Raw genomic sequence first — 22,618 nt, forward strand, 5'->3', positions numbered from 1 at the left:
TAGAACTACAATATCACTACTATCTGTCCTACTCGGTCCATGCCTACTTGTTGAATAAAAAAAAAAATAATTCCTTATATAGGAGGTCGCTATCACCTTTGTAAGAGTAATATTACTGAATCTGGGTAAAAAAGTTTAAACCACAACAGACAAAGATTCTTGGTCATTACATTAAATGCATTTATTTTTCCTTAGCACAGTTGAGCTCTGTAATCAATGCATGGGAAAGGTAGACAGGGAGAAGATGATGTTTTGAAGTATCTGGATGCCATTGTCACCCTTTCATGGAACTTCTTTTAAAACAGATTTTTCTTTGGTTTGCAAATGCTACTGTTGATCAGCTGTTAAGCTCTCAGGACAGTTGTTATTAATACTTAATATATTCTCAGGTTTTTACCCTAGCACGCTGACTGTACCAGTCAGTCTTAGAGTTGTTTTCTGATACATAATTTGTTTCAGGTTTGTAGCTAGAAATCTTGCTGGTAGAGTCAGGATCATGCTAGTTGTCTGTTTACTTCATAGCTTTCAGCAATAGATGAACTGTGGTTTATGCGGAAGTTAAATATTAGTAGGTGAATCAGTAGATTTGTGTCAATGCATGGGATGTAGGTAAGAAGTGCAACTTTGTGTAGTGCTGGGAGATAAGGGGTTTGCTTTTTTTATATGCTAAGTGCAAGTAAAAATTCATACTAAATATTAGTGAAATTCTCCCTTTCATTCTTGTTGAATTGAGGCAACGCAGTTAGAGGAACTCTAGATAGCCAGGAAGCAAACTCCATGTGTGCTTTTATCTGATAATCCAATCTAGAAGTGTGGTGTGCTCTTTTTGAGGAAAGGTTATGATGATTCATCCAGAGGTAGTTCATACCGTGTCGTAACACCCAGATGGCTGGTGCTCCATTTTACTTACCCTGTATGTCCTTTCTGAGAGCCTTGTGTCTATGATTGATGCAAGCTGACATCGTATGCTAATTTGAAACCTTTTAAAAAAGGCAAGTCCCTTGTAGCTGCAGTGAGGGTAAAAGTTCAGTGTTTTCCATGATTCAGTCATTTGCTGGTTCTCTGCTTCCATTCCCTCTCCTAATAGTCATTGCTATCCAGGTTCTTTTATATAATTTTCCAGAGTTGGAAGAAATCCACAAATATTAAAATATGGTATGTGTATATACATGCGCACACTTAAACCTGTAAGTAACATGAAATATCATACTTTAATAATAAGGTGGGGTTTAGGCCTATGCTTTGGGCTGCCTGAAGCAACATGAGGCTTAAAATCTTAAGAATAGATCTTTTTACTGATCTTGGTTTGGTGGCTTAATTTTTAAAGATATCTTTTACCTGCAGCTGCATCCAGCTAGGATTGATACATTCATGAAATATTTGAAAATAATGGAGGCCATGGAATGCTTTCCTGATTTGTGCGTGTGTTTATATTTTGGTATGTTTTATGGAAATTGTGATGGAAGAAGAAGGAAAAAACATATGGAGAAATCACGTATGCATTTAATCACCAAGAGATCAAGAGGCTTGTCTGTGCTTGGGGCAGCTTAGAATCAGCAGCCTTTGGCTGGCTTGAAGCAGGAGTAAACCCTTATTAGCATAATCACACATTATTAGCATAATGCACATCTCTGCTAGTCCTTGCCTAAACTTAATATCAGTCTTGCAGTACCATTATGTTGGTTGCTGATTCAAAGCTTGTTCAGAAATAGAAGCAAGACATTGGTATTAAAGGAAAAACAGACCAGGTGTTAAAGAAAATTTTCTTAATTAATTCTGAACATTCTGATTTTCCCATGAGAGTAGTGAAGTGACTCTCTCTCTGCTATTCTTTGCTTCTAAGTTTGAAAAACTAGATGCATGTTAAAACTTAAAATTTTGCCTAATGATTCCTTTTTCTTAACAGAATTTTCATTTTTCGATCCCAATGATGCAGCATGCCAAGAAATACTTTTCGACCCCAAAACATCAGTTTCTGAATTGTTTGCTATCTTAAGGCAGTGGGTTCCACAGGTCCAGCAGAATATTGATATTATTGGGAATGAGGTGAGGTGTAAATGAAGATCCTTGAATGCTTTCGGTGTTAAAGAAATATTATGTTGATGATGAATAAAACCAGGTCATTCAGAAACAGAACTAGTCATAAACGCAGATAAAGTTTCTGCCTTTTAACAAATAGTTACTGATCAGTGCCTTGTATTCCACATGTTGTCAGCTTTCATTTGGAAAGAGAAAGATGATGGATAAAAATTCAGTACATTTGGATTGATGGTAGAAACAATGTTTCTTCTCAAAGCAGTTGTTCAGGGACCCTTCACCTTGGTGTTTCAGTTTCCTACTTAGCAGTAATCATAAACTCCAATATATGAAGTTACAGCGAAGCCTGACCTTAAAGGCAGTGTTTCCAAGGCACAAAATGAGTTAGGAACTGAAATCTCTTTGCAACCTTCAATAGGCTGCTTTCAGAAGACACCTTGTTTTCTAGTAATTCCATCCTCCTTTATCATTTTTCTTCTGGGTAACAGGCTTTTCTAGACAGGTGGGGAACTAAAGATTCTTTCTAGTATAGTGTAACTGGGGGCTTTTTTGGGGAGGGATAAATTGTTAAGAGACCAAATAACAATGGGAGAGATGTTATTTTCCTTTTATTCAGTTAAGCAGTTAACTTTCAGAATGTGAAATGTATGTTCGAAGTAGTACGTATACAGCAGCTTTAAAATCTGTAAACAATGAAGATTAATGATAGTCATGTAATACTCTTTATTACATTCGTGTGTGTTGCTCAGTTCTGCACTTACAGTCTATTCTGGCAGGCTTCCTTGTTATTAGCCATTGAAATGAATCCAAGAATCAATATATCCGAAATAATGTACTAAATAATACCGATGTCATAGATATGCCAGGACTAAAATGTGTTTGTTTTCCACTTGTCTCTCAGATCATTAAAAGGGGTTGCAACGTGAATGACAGAGATGGACTGACTGATATGACCCTCTTGCATTACACTTGCAAATCAGGGGCTCATGGTATTGGTGAGTAAAGAAACATCATTAGAGATGTTAAAACCTAATTAATTCACAAAGGCTAATCCAACAGACTATTAGAACATTTTTCCTTGCAGTAGATTTTTTTTTTTAGTGCTTGATTTTGGCTCATCAGAAAGGAAGATACAGAACTGTAGTGCAGTTATGGCTGTGGCTATTGGGAGTAAGTTGAGTTAGTGGTGTAGGTATTGCAAACAATGGTACCAGCATAAACATATATTTAACGTATCATAAGGTGTTTCAGACTGAGCTGCAAACTGTGATGGTTTTAAGCTTTTGACAGTTTTCTTACTTAAGTGAAAATAGAACATTTAGGTGACTGGCTGTTTGTTTTTTTTTTTCCTTTCATCCTGATCATCTCAGAAGAAAACAATAATCTTTGTTTGCGTTATTGTGATCATAAGTACTGGAAATAAGAGCATATTTAACTCTGTTTGAGCACCCCTATTACCTTTTCTTGTTGACCCAAACTCGGTTCTTCTCTGAATTTGAGCAAAGTTCCTGAGTGAGGTCTGGCATAGGTTAGCGTTTCTGGTGTTGGTATATCTTTTAACATAAACTTCAGGATTGTAGCATGTAATTTTTTTTCTTCTATCAGATACTAAAATCCCTGGTTTTGATGGGTGACATATTACATTGTTTATGTTAGAGATAAACAGACATTGTGATTATATACTATAGTAGAGATTTCAGCCCTTTATGGAAGGGCAAAGATTTCTGTATCCTAATCCTAAGAATAAAGGCATAACAATTGCTCTGCTGTGAGCTTTAAGGGTTTAACGTACATTATGTGTTACACATAAGCATGTGCATGTTTTTTTGAGGTCAAATAAGTCTGTAATGCATATTCTACAAAATTTACCTTGCAGGTGATGTTGAAACCGCTGTAAAATTTGCGACGCAGCTTCTTGACTTGGGTGCCGATAGCAGTTTACGCAGCCGCTGGACAAACATGAATGCCTTGCACTATGCTGCCTACTTTGATGTTCCAGAACTTATTACTGTTATTTTGAAAAATGCAAAGCCGAAAGGTAGGCATTGTTACTTTTGCTTCATGTAGTTGTCTGGTTTTTTTTACTGCTCTGTTGACCCTAAGCTGGTGTGTAGTAGACTTTTAAGTGTGGGGTTTGTTTATCCATTATACATAAATAATTTCTAATTTCTTATTCTTTTAGTCAGCCTCATTGTTTTATTTTTCTCTTAACCTATTTTTTTCTTTTTCTTTTTTTTTTTTTTTTGGATTTAATGTCCCATTGCTGGTTTTTAAACTTGAGCTTTGTACAAGATGGCAGAGAAGTATCTTAATAGAGCAGAAAGCAAACATGTTAATTCTAAGTTCTTGAGGACTAAGAGAATGTAGGCAGAAAACCAAAGATATCACCATTCTGGTAAATTCTTAAGAGTTTTTAAGATTCCTTAAATGTTGAGAAGTTTGAAATGCTGGGAGAAGGGTAAAGGAGAAGTGGGGATTTGGCAATGGCATGTAGCAAACTAGTGACTGAAGTAACTTTGACATGCTCATTATTCCTACTTAGTGGCTGTCTGGAACGTCATGTGAGGAACTTTAGTGTTTGCCATAAAATAGATAATACCTTTTGGAATGAAAATATGAAGGATGGGTAATTGGAACCCTGCTTATACTAATTGAAATGGAAATACAGAAACAGTTCTGAACTGGAACCATTTGTTCCTAATTTGATTAGGATATCAAAACCAGTAAGCAATTTTAATACTAAAATTGTACAGATGTTAATTTGTTCTACTGAATATCCTTCTGATTGTGCCATTTTGCAAAATGTTTAATACCTTTTTGTAGCTAGCCGTAGCTAAAGACTGTCTCAAAATTCTGAAAAGCTGATAGGCTTTTGGAGTACACAAGGCTTGCTTACCACGTCTTGAATCAGGTGGAGGTGATTGTTAAACAGCGCTGTTATGGTATGAGATGCTTAAGAGGTAACAAGTGTAGGTTGGTAACTGAAGCCAGTAGTTGAGTCTGCATCCACATTTCATTCATCTGATCTCCATAATTTGCATCAGCAGATTAGGTCTTCCTTCGGACCTCATTTGCGTTTGGCATTCTCATCTCCTCCTGTGTAGTGCCTACAGAAGAGGTTGCTCAGATTTCCAAGGAAACCACTGTGGTTAAATGCCTTGGCAGTTGGGAACTCTTGGATAAACAGATGATTTTTTTTTTTTTTTTTAATCTTGGAAAATGTGTAAAATGATTTGCCCTGTGATGTGAAAAGAGTTGATAGAATTAGTAGAAAGAATATTCTTAGCTCCATACTTCATCAGGTAGTTTGCAGAGACGGGAGGATGCATGTAGGAGGCAAACATACCTTGGATAGATTCGTACTGAACTGGAGAAAAAATGGTTGCTAATGTATAAATAACTTTTCAAGACAGTGGTATACTGACTGAGGCATCCATTGTGAAACAACCAGTACCACAGATGTTTCCTTTTGATTTACTGCTAAACTGTTTCCTTTGTGACGTTCTGCAGTTAAATTCTTTATACAGATTTGCTTCTTGATTGTTAGAACAGAGAGCTAATTTGATCTTAGATTATTAGAGGTTTTAAATATAAAAATTGTTAAAGGCTTAAGAACTAGAAATGTTTTGTGGTGCCAAGAGACAATGACTGTAACCTGCATGGGATACTAATGACAGACATTGCACCTTATTAATTTCCCCTAGATCGTTTGGGGGTAGTTACTGGGTAACATTTGATATATATGGATTTATTTTTGTCACCTGTACTATGCCAACTTAGACCTAGAACAAAGCTGTAAGAAAACAATGTTTAAAAACTCCAAGCGTGAAGCTTGCAAGTCTGAGGAAGTCACACTAGTCTAATTAAAAAAATAAATCTACACGTCAGTTACTTTTTAAAATAGGAGTACGTGCAACTGTGGCTGACTCAGTAGCTGATGTTGCTGATCAGTATTTCTGCAAATTGGTTCCTGTGTGTGCAGAAAATACTTATTTGGTAGCTTTATTAAGCATGGAAGTTTTGATGGTTGTGTACACAGCTTCTGCTCTGGTTTAAACTGGTAACAGTCCTTTGACATTTGATGTGTAAAAGGTACATCTGCATACGTAGCTGTCATTATGATCGTGTCTTGTGAACGCAGTCTTTTTTCATGCATGCGCCAATTAAATTTAAAATATTAAAGTTTGTATTCGTATTAGTGCAATGGTAAAAATGTTAAAATTTGATGCCAAATTTGTTATCTTTTATCTTTATAAAATTCAGAGTAAATCTATATTAGTATGTAAAAGTTGACATATTTATACAGACATATATATTTATATATCTTCTATATATGTTGATGTTTTATTTGCCCCCAACATGTTGATTTAGTGTAACTATAGAGTTGGGAAATACTTTATCAATTTTATGTTCCTCACGGGTATTTCAAATTAGAATGTGATTTATGTATTGCTAATGCTTGTTGGTTTTTGGTTTGTGTATTAAATTAGATGGTGTTTTTAATTAACAGTCATATCCATAATTGACTCAAAGTGACATCTTTCTTATATAGTTTAGGACAGGAGTGAAAGAATAAATAAACTCTAATGTTCTAGAACAGTAATAACTTCATAGCAGATGGAAAGATATGTTGGGAACAACTGCCAGAAAGATACATTATGCTAAATCTCTTCTAGTCAGTGTAGTGCTCCATTTTCCAAACTATCAGTGCAATTCCTTGAAAACAAAGAAATTATAAAAATCACTGCCTCTTACTTCGTTCTTGGCCATTAAATCAGTGTAAAGCAGAGGTATAATCAGTTTTCCTTTGCCCCGCTACCTGCTCGCAAAGAAAGACAACTGGTTGAAGCTGCATCTCATTGTAACATTGTGGCACCTGGAAGCAATAAAATATAAATATTTCTGAAACATTAATTCACGTGCAAAGCGAAAGTTAGTAACTTGTTAATCTTAGCACAGTAGATTGGGCATCCTGAATAGCACCAATTTTGCAGTTAAGTCATCAGTATTTTAAAATGAAGGTAAATGCTCATCTTCCAGATTGGTTCGTGGTATGAATAAACAGATGCAGATGAGGTTGATACTCTGTGTAGAATTACTTCTTATAAGCATTTAGTACATAAATAATGATGTCTCTGTATAAATGTTAACATAAACTGTAAAAATAGATGTCCTTTCAAGGAATCTGTAGGGTGAAGTGTTCGCGTAGCAGACTTACATACCTCACGTGTGATTTTTAATTGCAGATGTGGACGCCACCTGTAGTGATTTTGATTTTGGAACAGCTTTGCATATTGCTGCATTTAACTTATGTACAGGAGCTGTCAAGTGCTTACTGGAACATGGAGCAAATCCTGCCTTTAGGGTAAGGAGTTAGGTTGTAGATTCACCAAAAGGTGACAAATGTACTTAGAATAATTGAACAGTCTGTCCGGGATTTTGGTTAGCTAAAAATGCGTTACCTGGAGTGACTGTGCCTCAGAAAAAATATTTATAGCTCTTAGTGGATGATTTTTTTATGCTTTGTCATACTTGAATGTTGAAGTTTGTGGTTTTGTGCCACAGTCTCGTTCAGTAGTTCAAATAGCTTTTGAGATGTTCTGCTACTTGTTGCTTGAAGTTTCATTTAGTACTCCTTTGTGTCTTGCAACACCTGTCATGGCAGTGATGGACCTTTCAGAAATAGAGGAATAAGTAACTGATAATGAAGAAATAATGAAGAAACATTAACTGTTCTGGCCACTAACTAAATAATAGGCCTGAGTTATAGTGTAAAATGCTACTGTATGTGTCTAGCCACAAATCTCAGGTTTTGATTGGTTTTCGGTAGGTTTTTTTGGTTGTTGTTGTTGGTTTTTGGAAAGAAAGCAAATACAGTCTTGCTGTGTCATTCCCTCTTGAGCTTCCTGTAATTTCTGAGTCCAGGGGCTCAGTTGAGACAAATCTGGAAGACTGAGATCTGGTAACTTAGTGCTTCTGAAAATAAGACACTGTAAATGCTAGTTTACATATCTCAGGATGTTTTGGCATCCTTACTTGAAAATGTGGATGTTTTTATAGTTGTTTATATTCTAGGAAAAATATCTAATTTAAAGGATTAAAACCTTAATAAACGCTATGGTTTTGCCTGATGAGGTTTATCTTGTCACCACATTAAATCCTGTGCTATGTTATGTTTCTCCAGAATGACAAAGGTCAGATTCCAGCAGATGTGGTTCCTGATCCAGTAGATATGCCACTGGAAATGGCAGATGCAGCGGCCAGCGCAAAAGAAATCAAGCAGATCCTGCTGGATGCGGTGCCTCTCTCGTGTGACATCTCAAAAGCCATGATTCCAAACTACGATCACGTCACGGGCAAGGCCATGCTTTTGTCACTTGGCCTGAAACTGGGAGATCGTGTTGTTATTGCAGGACAGAAGGTATGATGAGCAACCTGGTACTACCCTCATGATTTCTGGACGGTCAGTTTATTTCCCCCTTTGGAGATACACCTCGAATTCCAGGGTCTAAAACACTTTGTGGAAGGTATGAACTCTGGATGGCAGTAGGGGTCTGGTTATAGAAAGTAATAAACAGTTATGTGTTCAAGAAAGACACTACTATGAAAAGCAGTTTTGATAGGTACAGCCTGCATTTTGTATCTCTAAACAATTTTTTTACAGTCTCCTGTAGTACATCAGGATGGCTCAGCTTTTATTAACATTTTTGGTGTCACATCAAAATGATGGTAAAATTTACAGATTACTTTCTGAGTTGCTCAGCTTTCAGTTATGACTGTGCATTTGTGAATTACCCCTGATGGCTTCCAGAAGGTGGTAAAAAAACCTTTAATTCTGCGTAGCCTATAGTAACCCAATTTCACTGGTGCAATGCAGCTAAAATCTTTGAAGCAGTGCTGTGCCAACAGGGTTGTTACAAGGTTCTGTGAAAGTATAAGGATGTAGCGAATACTGGTCCAGCTCAAATGTGAATTGCTGTTACGAGGCTGCCTTGCTAGACACGTTTTAAAAAATGTATTTGAAAAATGAAACATTGATATTGCAGTTAGTATTCATACCTTTTATTTGCTCTGATAGCAAGGGCTCTGAAATGATTTAGAGTGCTAGAACTCTTTTAAAGATTTCAAATATTTTTCTGGTAAATATTGAAGGCATTTGTGAGCAAAATGTTATGTTTGAGTAGCTTCACATTTAATATTTTTTCTAGTATAACTTCAGATTTGCAATTATCATAATTGACGTGTTTTAAAGTGAACTCCACCGAGAGTGCAAAGCAGCTTCCATTCTGCATTTTCATTTGGTGCATTCTTGAAATTGGGGCAGGAAAAGTGAAAGAATCGCTAGCCACGCAGAAGGCATTTTAATTCAAGTACGTACAGGAAGCCACTTACTCTGTAAAGACAGTAAGAAGATAATGGAAGTTTCTCCTACAGAAAGCCATCGACCAGCGAAAGTGAGGGCAGATAATGTAACTGCAAGTTGATGGAAGCTTTTTAGCAAGAGAGAAAAGAAATTAGTCCTCTTGTGTATCTTTCCTTCAAGTGAGGCACATAGCACTGTTTGTACTGTAATGTAATGGGCTTACTCTGGATGGATAAAGCTTCCTGGGCTTCATTAAGTTTTTTTTTTTTAAATTGAGTATGCTATTACAGTGTTTCTTAAGAAGTTGTTGGAAGCTGTTTTTTCTCCTGCCAGAGGCCAGCAGGGCTTTCTAGCTAGCTTTTTTTTTAAGGCAGCCAAAGCTGTCAGAGGGCAGGTGGGAAGGAGGAAGGTGTTTGTGCTTTTTGGTCTCCCTTTTCCGCATCTGCTTTCCTCCCTTCCTTTCTTTGTGTGCGAGGAGCCGTTCTGCGTTACTCCCACATTGTTTCCCACCCACGTTCTCCATTTGTTTGAATGGAGAAGTTGATCTCAGCCCTGTTTTCCCCTTGATGCTCATAAATGCGTGCAGGGTGGAGCAGAAGCGGGAACAGGATGATGATAAGGGTGCCCAGTTCTTAACCTCCTCTTGGATCAGTTCTCATTTCTGGAATATGGAAATTTGGATGAGGGCACTGGAACGGCAGCATTTTTACGAGCAGTGTTTATGGATTCCTGTTCTTGTTCCTGCTTCTGCAGTCTCCTGACGTATCAGCCTTAATGAAGCTTGAAAGCCAAGCACAGTAGATGCCTGAGGGGAAATGGATTCCTCTCTTGATTCCTACCGCACCCGTCATTCTAGTTGTCTTACAGGGTAGAAAGCTCTGCAAGCAGGTGTTTATATGGACGTGATTTGTGGTCCCTCAGCTTCACCAGCTCATGCTCTGCTAGATTATGTGTTATCTGAACGGACGCTCAATGAAATGTGAGTGCAGGGAAACCAGAAGCTGGAAAAAAAACTTTTCTCCTGTTCCTGCCATGTTTCTCTTGTGCGAGGTGTCCTCTGCTCCTTGCCTGCACAAGTCTGAGGGCTTGTGCAAAACTAGAGCCTGGGTTCTGCCAACTCCACCTCCAGTTTAAGATGCTGGTCCCTTCCCTCTGCTGGCCAAGTGCCTTTGGCTGGTGCCTGGAGAGCGGAGGAATCTCTGAGGCTGCTTGGGCAAGCTTCCTCTGGCTGAAGTTGGTCTTTGGGTTGGGAGTTAAAACGTCTAGGTCTGGGTTAGTGTGATGTACCCACCTATTACAGTCACATGTAAAGGACGTCTTCAAAGAGGAATAGGCTCTGGGTCACGTTTTGTTTCTTTACAGAACGTTAAGAAAGAGTAGCTGGAAGGTTTTATAGTAAAGAAAAAAAAATAGTTTCTGTCTGTTAATTCTCTAAGGGCTGGATTAGACAGTGAAGTCATAGTAAAAAATGAACTAATAGTATTACATTCACATGAGACAATGGAAACTGAGCGACTGAAAGATCAAAGGTTTTCCTTCCTAAAACTAATTTAAAAATCAAATATAAAAATGAATTTAAATCAGCGTTAAATGCATCTCTGTTAGTTACTCCTCCCTTGTTTGGATGAAGTGTGTGAGCTTATAATGTATATCTGTGGAGACTGAGGTCCACCAGCAAGACTGGTCTGTCTTGATATTCTTGATATACTTATCTGTTCATAGTCTACATTGTACATATTGAAACAGCGAAGAAATGTTCTAACATTTGCTGACTTTTAATATTTTGTTTAATCATAAGGAGGGAATAAAAAGCTTAGGATTTTTTTTCCAAAGAAAGGATTTAAAGTATGTTCTGAAGTTTACCATTTAACCTTTGCAATATATATATGAAAAGATATATATACTTATATATACATATTTATACACGCTGAGATACATTTATAGAATTTTTTATCTAGTATTTCCATGGAATCTCCAATTCAGCAAGGTATTTCACTTTCAGCAGTGGTATGGAACACACCAAAAGGTGCCTTCTGTGAGGCATAGACTCCCACACCTTGGTGGCCTGGAGGGGTACTGCACAGTGGTGCTGTGCCAGCCACAAGATCTGTCAATAACCACTGCTTTTGTGTAAGGAAATTTTTGTGTTTGTATTTCTCTGTTCTGATCAAAAGCTTAGAGATGACTTGCTGTCTCTTTCGTAATCTACACTATGTTCTTGTGGACAGTACTCGTTTAACAAAGTCATTCTGTGTTGATGCTTTTTGGTTTAGGTTGGTACGTTAAGATTTTGTGGCACAACGGAATTTGCCAGTGGGCAGTGGGCTGGCATAGAGCTGGATGAACCAGAAGGAAAGAACAATGGGAGTGTTGGAAGAGTCCAGTACTTCAAATGTGCACCGAAACGCGGTATAACCTCTGATATTTTTTCTTACATTTTTTAAAAACCTGAATTTTAAAAAAACTGTTGGAAGATACGAACTTCTTGGGAGAAAAAAAACCCAAGAAACAAAATCTGTTGCTTTTGGTTTTAGTGCTTTGTTTTATTGATTCTTTCAACTGTTCATAGTGTTTTGGTTACAACTATTTGCAAAACCACTGAAACAACCAACCAGTCAAAATTTCTGATTTCCTTGGAAGTGTGAGATAGCAGTCTTTCCTGTTTGTCCACCTATATTGTTGAAACTATTTGTTTGTGTTGTAACAATAATGGCCACGGTTCTTTACCTGCTTTGCCTTCCTTTTTAAAACATTCACACCTGTAGTTGTTTCCTAACTTCCAGCTTGAGATATTTTAATTGATATTTTGTGGACATTCATGATATACAAAGTCTTGTGTTTTGTAACCGTGGAGACTGAATGTTACCATTAGGACCAAAAAGCAGATTCTAATCGATAGTTTTACTGAATCCCTCAATTACTCTGTTCAAGTTGCTTGATAAGCCTTTTGGTTTCACTCTTCATTTGAGCTAATTCTCCCTCTCCTCCAAGCACTTCGACATCATAGCAAGCCATGATAGGACATGGGGTAATGGTTTTAAATTAAAGGAGGGTAGATTTAGAATTTTTTACAGTGAGGGTGGTGAGACACAGGAACAGGTGGCCCAGAGATACCCCATCCCTGGAAACATTCAAGGTCAGGCTGGACAGGGCTCTGAGCAACCTGATCTAGTTGAAGATGTTCATTGCAGGGGTGCTGGACTGGATGACCTTTAAAGGTCCCTTTCATCCCAGACTGTTCTATGATTCTGAAAAAAAAAGCCCAAATTAATTGATGTAAGAGGTAGTGGCCAGAAAGTTTTGTTACATTAACATTAGTCCTTGTTCTTTTTTGTCACATACAATTTTCTCTCTAGGTATCTTTGCACCTCTTTCTAAAATAAGCAAGGCTTCTGATCACAAAAAAAGCTCTGTACGAAGTTCTTCCGTGCGGTCTTCACCTTTGGTCAAATCCAAGAAAATAGATGTGACGCGTGTAACTTCCAAAGTGAATTCTGGTGAGTGTTTTCTTGTATGTTGAGGGAGGACAGGGAGACACTAATCTTCAAGAATTAGCATCGATCCTGTAAATTTTGCTATTAAAATACTTGTTTGTAATTAGTTTATCACTTGGGATGAGAAGTCGATAAGATACTTATTAACTACGTTCTCATTATTAGAGGTTCGCTATCTTTTAGACTGGTACTGGAAGGATGTTAGTGATTATAGTGATGTGATGTACTGTGAGAGGTTCTAGTCTTTATATAGTCTATTAAAAAAAAAGTTCACCGCAACATTTATTCTGGAGCCTTTAAAGTTAATTTCTGGTTGGCTGTGATATTAGTTAAATGTCTAAACTTAATGTGATTTCATTTACTAAGATCTTCCTGGGTAATTTGAAACATCTCACTGAAGTCCATGAAAATCTAGACACTAATTATATATACCTTTATGCATAGAAATTGAAGAAATGTAATTTATTTTCTGGCAAAACGATCAAGGAACTATTTAACTGATTGTGTTTTATCTGCTAATTAAGTTATCTGAGTAAAACCAGAGGCAAATTAGAAGAGAAAGGATGTCCTTGTAATAGGGTCTTCTGATTGTAGTTCCAGGCTCAGTTCCTGGCTCTGGCTTAGTCTTTTAGTGATTTATTCAAATTACTTAATCCTTCTGTGTAAATTCCCTCCTTGTGAAGTAAGAATGATGCATCTTTTCTGTCTGTTTAGGTTCCAAGGTGTTTGGAGCACAGACTCTTCCCTGCTGTGTGCAGTGCCCACCACGCACAATCCATCCCTGTGCCTGGCTGGCTACATAATAATGTCATTAAATATATTACATTAGCATTCCTTTTGCCTTTGGAACCCTGTTTAGGTGACTCATACTAAGGCAGCACAGCTTAAGGGATGGAAGATATACATATATTCTCACCGAATTTACTCAAACACCCCAAAACACCCCACTCTTTACCAGGGATATGCAGGGTATAGAAAAAGCGTGCCAGGCTGGTGAAAGAGATGGTTTTTGGCAGCATTTTGGATGATGTGTTCAACTCTTCTATACAAAGATTGAGGGAGAAGTAAGCCTTAATTACATGTATTTACAATTAGCACAAGATTGAAGCTGTTTGCAAATGGACATCCTGCATAAAAAGCTTCTCAGAACAATCAGTTTGTTAGGAGTAACGCTCAGGAGCAGATCTAAACTGACTTTTTCTGTTCAATGTTTTTCAATATTTGATTCAGTTTGTTGTGAAGTGTTTATAACTCATTAAACTGTGATGGGAAGGGCTGTTTTCCTTTGTCACAGACGGTGTGTTCCAGACAGTTTAGTCATAAACCACCTTTTCTGTTTACTTTGCTGTGGGTAAAAATCAGAGTGAGTTATGCGTTGTCTGCCCGGCAGAGCTTACATCCGCTAACGGTGACCTGGAACCTGCCCTTTGTCAGATGCTCTTGTGCTGAAAGGTCTGTTAGAATTAATGTGTGGGGCAAATCCACGGGCCCAGCGGGAGGAATAAAGCTGCAGGGGCAGAACTTTGTTTTGCAGTGTTTTATGTGCATCACCGGGTTACGTTTCTTTCCCTTAAACTTCACCCCTGTGAGACACTGGTGTGTAAAGATCAAAAAAACCCTAATATGTTTCCTTTGTAGATATGGTTCTAAACTGCACAGTAAAATACGATACTGTAGAGAAATTTTCAGGTTTGATTTGTTTCTACCGGATTTGTATAATCCATCAGATTGATGATAATAGGTCTTTTTCAAGTTTTTGGAAAAGGGATTACTGTGATCAAATTAAGAAATGTGTTATCAGTCACAAACACTAGTTTTTTGATCTGACACCTTAATGGCTAAACCATAAAATTTTTGAAAATACAGTACATTTGCCAAACAGTTTATTCCCTGTAGCTGAATTAAGCCGAGAGAGGTAGTTAAATAAAAAGGATGTGATTTTTCTTCATGACGGGGAGGGGATAAATCATAGATAAGCTTATTCTTCATTGAGTTAGGGTAGGAAGCTGTCAGAAATGCAAAACAGCTGTTCACAAATTATAAGGTGTTATAGTTTCAGTTTTACAGGCAGTACTAGTTCATAAACGTAGCACAACATTGCTCCTCTCAGACTCAGGCACTTAAACATGGTATAGACAGACCGACTTCATTATTTGCAGGCAGAAGAAAGATTTGGTCTCAAAACTGTCATGTGTAATCTTTAATGCAGAAATTGTGAAATTATTGCTAGTGAATAGTATACCTTAACTACTATAACGGTGTATGCTGTGTATATAATGGATGCAAACGTTTGAAAGATTTACCTAAAAGTTCTTGAATATAAACATTAATATTTTGCAATTTGTTTATTTGTCAGGATAGTTTGGACTGTTTTAATGTGCTGAGGGGTTTAAGATCTCTGTTTATCCATCAAAACAATGCTGCAGTCTTGTTTTACCCATTTATCAAGAGTCTAAGGAACTGTACAGTTGTATCCATGCATCCACTAACCTGAAAAGCTGTCAAATTGTTTTTGTACGTGTAAAATTATTGTTCATTGTTAGGATGTATATATTTAATTGTACATATTCTTTTTATAGGCCTAAATATGGCAAAAAAAGACAGTGCTCCTGAAGCCAACTTTCTGACTGCTAACAGGGGAAAAACCATACCTGCAAAAGATGGTAACTACATTTTTAAAATTTTTTTGTATCGTGAAAGACTTGTAATAGCAAACTTCAAATATGAAGGATGAAACTCTCTCTTTTAAAAATTTCCTTTCACAGGTGAATCATTCTCTGCAATTATCTGGTTTCAGAATTGCATAGTGACTTTTACTGCATCAGTATTTTGTGTGCTGGACTTGAAACATCAAGGGATCTCACTTTCAGGCGTGTCTTTAACAAACTGTAAAAATTGGGTCTCATTTAAGGTTTTGTCTATAAAATGTTGGTAAAAGCAGTATGTCTTTGAAATAATTTGAAGTGTGCCTTTCAATAGATTCTTTTTGTAGAAAAACGTGTTTTTATATCCTCCGTCAGTGAGCAGTCGTGGGGAATAGACCAGTGTGGGATACTTGAGCACTGTCCTGTACGATACTTTTCCAGAGGTGAGCTAAAAAACTTGTGTAGACAGAGCTCTCCAACATTTTGCTCATGGAGGGCTCTTAGTGGCTTATTCTTCATGTTCTGGTCACACAATGGAATTAATTGTCAGTACAGTGTCTGAGTTTGACGGATGCAACACGATATCCACAATCAGTAGGGCTCCAAAGGTGTTGCAGGCTGTAAGTGACGTGGAGTGAAGCCTCCTTTCGGGAGGTTTAGGTGCTGCTGCTGTAAGGCAGGTGCAAAACCTTTAGGAAAATCCCAACACCCAGCTTGAAAAGTAGCTGGCATTTTATTTTATTTTAAATTTTTTTTTGGACATTAGGGATAGAGAGTCTGCATTTCTGCATTCACTGCGTTTCAAAAAAAGACGTGAATCACCTGGGTAGAGAATTCGTAGGAGACACCACAATAACCAGAGGTATAAAACATGACTTAGGATAAAAGACTGATGGGATTTGTGATTGTGTGATTAAAAAGAGCAAAGATTAAAGGGATAAACCAGGAAGCTTTCAAATAGAAATATCATAGCCCATTCTGCATGTGTAACAAGAGTAAGAAATCTTGAGCTAAAACTGTGGTAATTTAGGTTTTATATTAGGGGGGGAAAGCCCTGTGACAGTACAGATAATTATGTGTTGAAATATATTGGAGGAAGTCACGAGATCTCCCTGATGGAAGAGGAATGGATTATAGGATCTGCTGGAGTCGCTTCTGCTCTTCCTTCTCCCACCTCATGATTTCCCACGAAATGAAGCATTTAATGACTGGTTTAATTTATTTTAGTCTGTATTGCTGCGTCAGCAGTTCTTGGTGTGTTCATGTCAAAGCAGTAGGTGGTCTTGCTGCCCGTGAATCTGTCGCGGGGCTGAACTCTATATGGACTTGTAGCAGTTGGGGTCCACAAGTATATTTATACCTTGGACTTGGGAGTTGAATTTTGCCTGTTCAGTCACTATTTATCTATTAATTTGCACTTCCTCCATTGTGCCATAGCTGCAGCCGGTAGCTCAGGGTCTCAGATTTCTGTCCCCAGGTACCCAAGCTTTTGCTTTGACCCACTGCATTTGCCTTTCTGAAGTTCTTTACTGTTTGGCCAAATTGGAGGATGAAGTTATATCAAACACACTAACCACGTGTTGATGTTGAGGTGCTTTGCAATGAATGAAGCCTCTCGTAATTCTGGAAGGTTTGATAAGTAACATTATCTTAATTTTTCACATGGAGAACCTGAGGCATAGACTCGCCTTGCCGCACTCTGCCTCCATTTTGGGCAGAGCGGGATAGGAAAGGGGAGAACTGGGGAGAGCCTTGACAAGGAAGGAGGAAAGCTGAACATAAGTCTTATTGGACAGTTTAGACATCAGGGTTTGCAAATGGAGATAAAAGTGATTTATTTCCCATTCTTATTTTATAGTACAGATATTAATATTAATACAGTATGTAATGGAACATAGTAGGCTTTAATCCAGACAATAATTCACTCACATAATATCACCTTCCTTCCATTTCTCATCAAATCCTCTAATAGGCTGGATGCTGGAAGTCTGGGGCTATGATCTCTTATGACTAAGGCTCCCATGTTTTAATAAATATGCTTGGGACTGTTTAGAACTTTCACAGAGTAACAAAGCAGGGGCTTTTGGAGACCTCTTCCAGCACTTAACTAGCACCTTATTCCCGAGGCAGGGTCAGATGTGTTCCTGACAGGTAATGAGTAAATGCTGCTGAACAACCTCTAAATTTGGCTCTTCACTGTGTATTCTGCCCACTGTGGAGAACAGATGCCTTCCTTCTTACAGAAGCTTTCCCTTCTGCTTAATCTGTCCTTTTCAGATACGATCTCTGAGGGACTATTTCCATTTATGTCTTTTTAGGTTTTCCTGGGTACAGCAGCTCTTCCTCTTCTACTACCTCCCTGGAAGGCAGACAGAATTACTCCAAGAAGCGGAACTTGACTGGCAGCAATAAGAAGGCAGTGACTCGAGTGTCTTCCGCCCCGTCTAAAATCAGTGCTGGTACGGTCTGTGTTACTGAGGTGTTTTTGCAGGTGGGAGTTTACTGCTGTATTGAGTATTTATGTAGAACTACTTGTGCTGTTTCAGAATCTGAGAAAGCTCAAGAAAGACACTTGGGATGTAGTTTAACTGTAAATTGGCGTTTCGCAACTTTAAATAAAGGTTTCTAGACCATCTTCAAGAGGAAAACTGTTCTTGCAGTTGGTTACCTCTGAACTGCAGAGAAAAGGCTGTTGTCCCCACTTTTCATGCTGAAGAAAAGCAATTCTTTGTGTAAGCAAAATTTGTGGTGTGTTGCCACATGTTAAAGGTACGCTACGTCAGAGAGACAGACTCTATTTACCAATCCGTCAGCTCGCTATCGAAGATGTTCATTTTTTTAAAGAGATAATGTCACTAATCTCAGATCTCGTTCTTCTGTGGAACAGGGTTGTACAGTTCTTCTCTGGCTACGAGGAAGCATCCTTTTGATGAAGGAGAAATTCAGGTTGGAGACAGAGTACTGGTGGTGGGACAGAGAACAGGCACCGTTAGATTCTGTGGGACGACAAAATTCGCACCAGGTATTTGCAGTACTCTTTGTGTACGTTGTAGAATCAACATGGAACAGCTTAGATGTGAGCACCTGGACTTCAACAGAACTCCATCTTTCTCCTCTCTCCCTCCAAAAGAAATATTTAAATTTACTGGTTTGTTTCAAAGTTTTTTCTCTCTCATATGTTTCATTGAGTATTTTTTTTACTTTAATACAACCACCACTAAAAAAATAATGGTTTAAAATGTGACTTTTACTTATCCACTAACATGGTTTAATTAGGAGAAATATTTTAGGTATTAGTACAAAGCTTTCTGAAAATCCTCAGTTTAGTCTCCAGAGTGGTATGTTGTTTATTGAGATCATGTGCTTTTACTCCTTTTTGTAGTAAGCCTTTCTGACACAGTTTGTCTCTTGCAATTACCACTAATATTTATTGTATCATGTACCTGTCTTATTCTTAGCTTCTTGGAATCTTTAAGAGGGTAATTATGAACATTTAAATCTTAACTAACAAACCTTTAAGTCACAGGACAGATGAAAAGTTACAAGCATTTAAAAAAGCCCCAAACTCTACCACCATTTTCTCATCCTTCTCCCTTTCAGCTCCTCCCTCCCTTCCCTTTGGTAAAAAAACACACTGTGGTGAAGCCAGGGGTTTTCAAATGAAACTCATTTCTGAATACTCATTCTTTGTAATCAAATTCTACATTCTTTATATCCTTATCTATAACCTTCTTATTGCAAGAGTAACACAAACCCAGTTGGTAAGTGTTGGTGAAAGAACCCCGTTTCAGTGAGGTCTGTTTGATTGCCAGGCCGTAAGCGGCGGTTCTCTGTCCTGACACTTGGTGGCATCAATATTTTAAAAAAACATTAGAATGATGGAGTGGGAGTTTGTGGTACAAACTATGTGCTGTTTTCATTCTCACCTCTTTCCTCAGTTTCACTGTATCCAGTCCTTGCTTAAGATACTGTGATTAACTGATCTGCACTCTAATGTGATGGCTCTTACCTCCCTGTTGTTGCTTACAAAGTAAACAATGAGAACAGGACTGGTTTTCCAAATACACCTAATGGGTGTCAATCAGAAAGCTGTTCCACACTGTAAGTCTCCTCCCTTCCCCCTCCCTCCCCCCTGAATCAGGGAATGACATTTTTTGGAGAAGAACCCAGTATTGTAAGAAGTGAGGATGGAAAGATGACAGATCTTCACCATTTGCAAAACCAGTGATTTCTAGAAAAATGTAACAGATGCATTTTTAAGTATTTCAATTTTAATGTGTATCAAAGCTCTGGAAGTAACCCAAACTTTATTTCTTTTGCTGCAATGCCAATCTTTATTTAATTCTAAAAACAGGAGGGGGAGAACTTCTGATGTCCTGAGCCCTTCTAAGTCATAAACTATCATTCCCAGCTTCTTGAGCTGATAATTAGAATTACCATTTTATCCAGTGCCTTAGTAGCAAGTGACCTGAATTACGTTTTGAATCTTTTGGGGATGGATAGCGTAAGGACTGCTAATGGAGTATGAAATTTAGCACCTTTACATAATTAGCTCACATTTATCACAGGTTATGAATGATCAAACTTATTAACATCTTGATGCCTATTCACTGTTCTGCAGGAGATGAATTGCTGGGCCAGGTCTGATTCTCACACTCTTCTTTCAATATCACACAACCAGCCTTCCAATTTGTATTAATTATAACTTGCTCATTGGCGAGAAGGAATGAATTAATATCAAAACTTTAATTTTATTGTTGGTGATCTCAGATGAGGCATAAACCATGTGGTTTGAGGACTAACGAGGGAAGCTGGAACCACCGCTGCTCTTCTTCCCTGGCTCTAACAGCCACTGGTAGATCCAGTAACCTTCCCTTTGTCTTTAGTATATTTGTATGAAGGGTTTTACCTTTTGTATATTAATTAAAATGTCAATAATTTTCTCAAAAGCATATATAAATGCTGAGATAATTCTCTTTTGATTTATTGTGATACAAATTTTTGCATAGTTACACAGATAATAATAATAAATATATTTATCTTAAAAGATATAGATGGTTTCTAACTAAAACGTTTGTTGTTGATGTAGAGCAACTGTCTAGATGAAGAAAAGCCTGTGGTTTGTTCAAAATGAAATGTTTTTGAAATGCAGGGTTCTGGTGTGGAATTGAATTGGACAAGCCTCACGGGAAGAACGATGGTTCCGTGGGAGGTGTCCAGTACTTCAGCTGCCTTCCCAGATACGGGATATTCGCTCCACCCTCTCGTGTACAGAGGTAAGCACTGGAGCTGGCTCAATGCTTGTCTTGCCAAACACTTCCTAAATACATTTCCAGTGGGAAACAGGAAATTTCGCAGCAGATACGGAAGAAATAAATGTTATCTTCTGCTAATGGAAGTTTATTACCTCCATTAAAAACCTGGTGGGTTTTAGATCAGCTTTTTGAGAGCAGAGTATAAATTGGAAGCGCAGCTCCCCCTGTTCCTCTTGCAGCCACGTCAAGTATTTTCATTCCAGGGCCTCCCTTTCTGATGCAGTCCCTGCTCATTAAACGTTACTTTCCTGACCTGATGTGCTGAGTTAATAAAAAGGTTATAAAAGGAAGTTGCCCTTGGACATGACTGGAAATACCATTCTCATTCCAGCTGACCACCACCACCCCTTGGCTTGTGGTCTCTTCGTTAGGTTTCAGGACGGCCATGTGAGGAGCACTGTGCTCCTTCCTCCTCTACTTGGATCTACTTACTCTGCCAGACACGGTCTTGCTTTTCTTTCCCTGACTGCCCTGGCTCAGGCAAACTGTATAAGAACTTGCCTCAAAATGATATGTACAGAATAAAAGGCAAGTAACTTGAATACAACGAGTTTGCTCCGGGCACCTCTTATGTACCAGCCTGATCACAACTGAAATGTCAGTGTCTCCTGGGGGCGGAAGGGGAAGGCAAAGAATCAGACCTCAGCGTTTGACAAGAAGGGCTCCAGTAGCAGGTTTGTGCAGAGTTGAATTGAAATGACTTCTTTGTTGTGTTCTTGCTTTTCAGACTCACGGGTTCTCTGGATTCCCTCACGGAGACTCCGGCGAGTAAAACAAATCACACTTTTCCAGGTAGGAACACAAGAGGCTGCGGTTCAGCTTGGGCAGCCTGGGCAGGCCACCAGCCTACGGCCAGAACCTGCCCCACAAAGCCAGCTTCTCCGAAAGCACAAGAGATTTTCAAGGAAGTGAAATGCCAGCCAATAGTCTGACCCGTCCCCCCCTAAAAATACAGCCTGCAGAAGGAACTGGTAACCCTACACTGGCAGAAATAATTATGTCAGAGTTAAGATTGTGGACACTCTTCCCATTGAGTGAACCGTGAATTGAACCTGCTCCTTCATCTGAACTGAGACTGACGAAGGATCAGTGTAGGGAGGGGGCGGTACGAAATTACTGACACTTCTGTGAGACACTTGACGGGGTTGTCTTTCCTTACCTAAGCTTTTTGTGTAAATGCTGCTTCAAATTACCTTTGTTTGCTTTGTTTCATTCTTTTCATTTCATTTCTGTTCTCTCCAAAAATTTGGACATGTTACGGACATTTCCTTTCATGAGAAGTTTCATCACTTAATTTTTCCAATTGACAGGGAGAGTGTGTAGTGAATGTAGTGGAAGCAGGATAAAAGAGAGCGCAAATAATACAAGTTCATAAAGGTTTGGGTTTTTTTTCCTTTCCACTTAGGTTTTAGACGCAGCCTAAGCACCACTTCTGCATCTTCACAAAAGGAGATAAACAGAAGAAACTCCTTTGTCAGGTGAGTGTCTGGAGATTCGAATGTTGGGGTGAGCTGCCTGTTGGCTTTACTGTTTCTTGTTCAAAATGGAAATCCTTATGTCTGTAGAGTATCCAGACCTTTATATGTTCAATTTTTCCTTCCAAACCGGGCCAGTAGTAGACTATTTTTTGGTGGGTATCCAGGAGTATAGTCCTGGAATTCAGGTTGGCATTAATCCAGTTGTTCATTGCTGCTTGTTGTCCAAATTCTTGTGTTGTCACCCAGCTGGTGAGGTTCAGGGGGGTGTTGCTGAAGGACTTCGCTT

The 22,618-nt window shown here is 38.3% G+C and overlaps 1 protein-coding gene across 8 annotated transcripts in view; it reads left to right on the forward strand.

Annotated features, from left to right (window-relative positions):
* CLIP4 (CAP-Gly domain containing linker protein family member 4) overlaps nt 1–22,618 on the forward strand; it is a 31,228-nt gene that overhangs the window by 6,292 nt on the left and 2,318 nt on the right. For 6 of the 8 annotated variants that reach the window (XM_014951185.1, XM_014951181.1, XM_014951180.1 and 3 more), the window contains exons 5-17: nt 1,907–2,046; nt 2,939–3,032; nt 3,914–4,075; nt 7,284–7,402; nt 8,222–8,458; nt 11,674–11,809; nt 12,757–12,897; nt 15,474–15,557; nt 17,858–17,998; nt 18,427–18,561; nt 20,692–20,815; nt 21,582–21,646; nt 22,260–22,332. In XM_014951185.1, the coding sequence (XP_014806671.1) occupies nt 1,907–2,046; nt 2,939–3,032; nt 3,914–4,075; nt 7,284–7,402; nt 8,222–8,458; nt 11,674–11,809; nt 12,757–12,897; nt 15,474–15,557; nt 17,858–17,998; nt 18,427–18,561; nt 20,692–20,815; nt 21,582–21,646; nt 22,260–22,332 (1,651 nt within the window). The remainder of the gene's footprint in view (nt 1–1,906; nt 2,047–2,938; nt 3,033–3,913; nt 4,076–7,283; nt 7,403–8,221; nt 8,459–11,673; nt 11,810–12,756; nt 12,898–15,473; nt 15,558–17,857; nt 17,999–18,426; nt 18,562–20,691; nt 20,816–21,581; nt 21,647–22,259; nt 22,333–22,618) is intronic. The other 2 variants (XM_014951186.1, XM_014951187.1) reach the window with 2 other exon arrangements.

The sequence above is a fragment of the Calidris pugnax genome, unplaced genomic scaffold, assembly GCF_001431845.1.
Source record: "Calidris pugnax isolate Ruff unplaced genomic scaffold, ASM143184v1 scaffold24, whole genome shotgun sequence".
Taxonomy (NCBI): Eukaryota; Metazoa; Chordata; class Aves; order Charadriiformes; family Scolopacidae; genus Calidris; species Calidris pugnax.